Genomic DNA, 3,687 nt, shown 5'->3' on the forward strand with positions numbered 1-3,687 from the left:
CCCTCCCCCCCCCCCCCGCCCCGATATCCCATACTCCGCCCCACCCCTCCGTCGCTGTATACCTCAATACCCCACAATACCCCACAATACCCCACAATACCCCTTCTCCACCGTCACCCTCGTGTACCAGCCCATTCCCCCCGCCGCGCTCTCACCCACAGGCCCACATTCTTAGTCTCTCCTGCGGGACAAGTCGCTCGACCACTTCGGCCCGATTGACTTCTTTCCTCTGGCGAGGCGCTTCTTTCTTACTCGGATCGACGTGTCTCTTATTTTTCCCAGCCGACAAGTCAATTCCGCGCCACTGCGGAATCCCGATTCGCTTTCTTTCTTCCTTTCTTCGGCTTCGATTGCTTCGATTGCCTCGATTGCGCGTGATGATAATTTCACGCCCTACGGCCATTAACGTATTCGTGCGCCTTAGTGCGTCGAGCGCGATGTCGGGCGGCCGCGAGCGGATAATGGCTTTTCCGCGCCGCTCGATCTTCCATGAAAAGCAATGATTTTCGCCCTCCGATCGCTCTCGCGTAATTTTAACGCAGCTTTCATAGCGCCCTAATCAACAAAATTGAATACATTTTTACGGAGAAAGGGTACGCAGATGCGTCCGACTGTTCGTAATTTTCTTATCAATATGTAGTGCCAAAATTTTACTCTCACGGTTCGTTTAACTCGCCAATTTGGCAATAAGCGCTAATCTATCTCCATCCAAGTACACTTTCTTCGCAAATTTATATCGGTGTGCTCGCATCATTACACCATGAAAGAGAAACACGAAATACCAAACCCATCGAATCACGCAAAAAATTGCAGATCCTAATTTCCCATTGTTAATTATTCCCCTCCCGTCGCTCAGTTCCCTCGCCTTATCATTCCCTACATGGATTATTACACTCATAAACATTTACGAGCTCGAACATGCTATAAAGACTATAAAATGTGTGGCATGATACCACTACGTTATTAACAGTATTTTGAAATTCAAATTACGTTCCACGATCATTCTGAAATGTGCGAATTATTACGTATTCCAAAATATCCATATTAAACCATTTCTTTCGAAATTGCGCGTGGAAGCCGATCGTAGTATGTAGCCTCGTGCGCCTCTCTCCTCTCCACCCTCCCACCCTCCCACCCATCGTCCCGCACTAACATACTCAACCTTTAAATGCATCGAAATATTTACCGTCCCGTCCACGCTCGTTCAAAATCTTTAGCCTCACCCTCGCCCAACCCATCCCCCTCACAAGAGCCGCCAGTCGTCGACCGACCCGATCGGCATCCCACGTCCTAAGGATTCTCGCCATTAAGTAGAGCCCGTTACACGACACACACGCGCGCGCGCGCGCGCGCGCGCATTCGCCCGAACGATTCGCAAATAACGAGAGATTGCCATCGTCGCCTTAATTAAACCGAATCGCTCGCTTCGCGTTCGCTTGGCTAATCAGCGATACGACAATGCTCGGCCCACCACCCCTCGGTCACCGACACACTCCGACTGTCAGCCAGTCACGCGATCTCGCCTACGCCTCAAACACACTCGATAACATGATAAAAAAGAATAATCATCGTCACCTATCCCTCCATCCCACTGGGCGTACCCTCATTATGCGGGACCGCGAAGTATTTTCCGGGCGATCCGGCAGCCAGTGACGGGATAAAAGGGTCGCGCGCAGCAGCTGGTGAATAAGAGGAAACCGAGGAGGAGACGCGTTTACGAGCTACCGCGCGCGGCCCTTTTTTCCCGGACACTCGAATCGCGCCAGGTCGTGCGGCGCGCGAGAAAATCACTCGAAGCGAGTGATGCCGACGGCCCTACTTCCATCCTTCCAAGGATCGAATCTTTAACGGCCCGTCCACGTGCTTCTTCGCACTAGGATTCTCGCGTCAAGCCCTTGGCGAGGGCCCAGCATGTAGCAGCAGTAGCAGCAGTAGCAGCACCGTCGCCGTCATCACTCGCGAGCATGAACGCGCAACGTATTTGCATTGCTTAGCATAACGAGCGGTCGCTCCTTCGTTACGCCAACGGATTTAAATAATCGCTTGGTGCTGTTTTTTTACGCGGACGGACGCACGTGGGAACAATGCCTCTACGAGCGAGTTTTCATCATTAACGCGAGCACCAAGCGTCATGTACTCGCATTATTGTTCTGAATTTTCCATTAGAAAGTTTAATTGTTTCGCCGATACTGCCATTATACCTCCACCATCACTCCCATCCAATAAATAAATCAAACATTACCGTTGTAGTTTAACGGCGAGTGGCTCAGCAATGTCTCATGGTCACTCTCCCACGATTATCATCGCTCTAATTACTCTCACGCCTGCAAATGTCATATTATGCTAATCGTACGTTTGGCTTAAGCGTGCCGACCCTGTCATCTTTCGTTATTTCAGCCATACGAGGAGCTTCCATTGCGCCTCTCTGTGCGACAAATCAGCAACGCGAGGACTCCGAACCGAACCGAGGGACTGGCCAACGTTGCCAACATGGCCACTGCATAACCCGTGTATTTCCAAAGCGAATACCGTGATGTTACGGTGGTAATAAAGGAAACAAGAATTTGTGAAAACTTACGGGTCTGCCAGCGAGATTTTCCCACGTGAAATGCAGCTTGTGTACTTGCGCTGGCACGGGCACTACGAACTTCATCGCGTACTCGTTAATCACACCTTCGCGCACGTAAAACAGTTCGGCCTTTAAACCTGAAAATAGAATATTATTTAGTTAGTTCGGCTCGGTAAGCATCGTACGTCATCTCATTATTCGAGACTGCAAATTATTTTTTTAGCAAAATAATCATGAGTGTCGAATTTTTGTATTTCAAATTAATAATGATGAATTAAAATATGAAAATTAATTTATAAACAAGAGAGAGGATAACAGAGAGCTAGTTTTTCAACAATTTTATAATATAACAGATTATACACGCGTACATGAAAAATTTGCATTTTGTCCGCAACAATGTGCATTGGTCGGTCATATTTTTTAATAAACAAAACAACATTAGAGTATAAGAAATAATTAAAAGGGCTTGTCGTGTCAACTAATATTGTTATCACACAATCTTAATAGTAGCTTCACCCGACACGAATACACTGGTATTTATAGGTATTGTTGTAGAATTTTTGCATTCTTATCTCAAATGTACTACCTTTCTAAGTACGTAGAATTTATCGAGTTTTTATTTAATCTCAAAAAAAAAAAAAAAAAAAAAAATGAGTCTGTTAAAATAACATTTGAATAAAGCATATGAAATAACAAATGATATAGTAATTTATTAAAGCCATCGAAAACAAAATATTTATATATATTCTTTATCTCCATTCTCGCGTAAAATTTGATCTACCGATACATTCAAGAGAAACATTTCGAGTTCCATTTATTCCAGCAAAATGTCTCACTACCGTGGGCAATGAGAATTTCGAAAACCTTCTTTCATGCGCTAACACTATAAGTTATATTTTTTGCACCTATGGTAATGTGCCATTCCCTGGCCACGTTATATCTCCATCGATTTCGATTTTATCAGCACACGAAAAAGATCCCCACCCCTCGCGCCCCTCCTATACTTTGCCCCGGGAATCAAATATCGATTGCTAACTTAATTCTTAAGCGTAGACGAGTAACTAGTTTTGTACATCGTAACAGCTATTTTCCATCATATTTGCATCAGTCGCTGTTTT

At 45.6% G+C, this 3,687-nt stretch overlaps 1 protein-coding gene across 1 annotated transcript in view; it reads right to left on the bottom strand.

The window, feature by feature from the left end:
- dnt (tyrosine-protein kinase Dnt) overlaps nucleotides 1-3,687 on the bottom strand; it is a 59,322-nt gene that overhangs the window by 14,009 nt on the left and 41,626 nt on the right. Inside the window, 1 exon segment of the mRNA XM_011506438.1 lies at nucleotides 2,579-2,706. Within this exon segment, the coding sequence (XP_011504740.1) occupies nucleotides 2,579-2,706 (128 nt within the window).

Source organism: Ceratosolen solmsi, unplaced genomic scaffold (genome assembly GCF_000503995.2).
Source record: "Ceratosolen solmsi marchali unplaced genomic scaffold, CerSol_1.0 scaffold7, whole genome shotgun sequence".
In the NCBI taxonomy this organism is placed as follows: domain Eukaryota; kingdom Metazoa; phylum Arthropoda; class Insecta; order Hymenoptera; family Agaonidae; genus Ceratosolen; species Ceratosolen solmsi.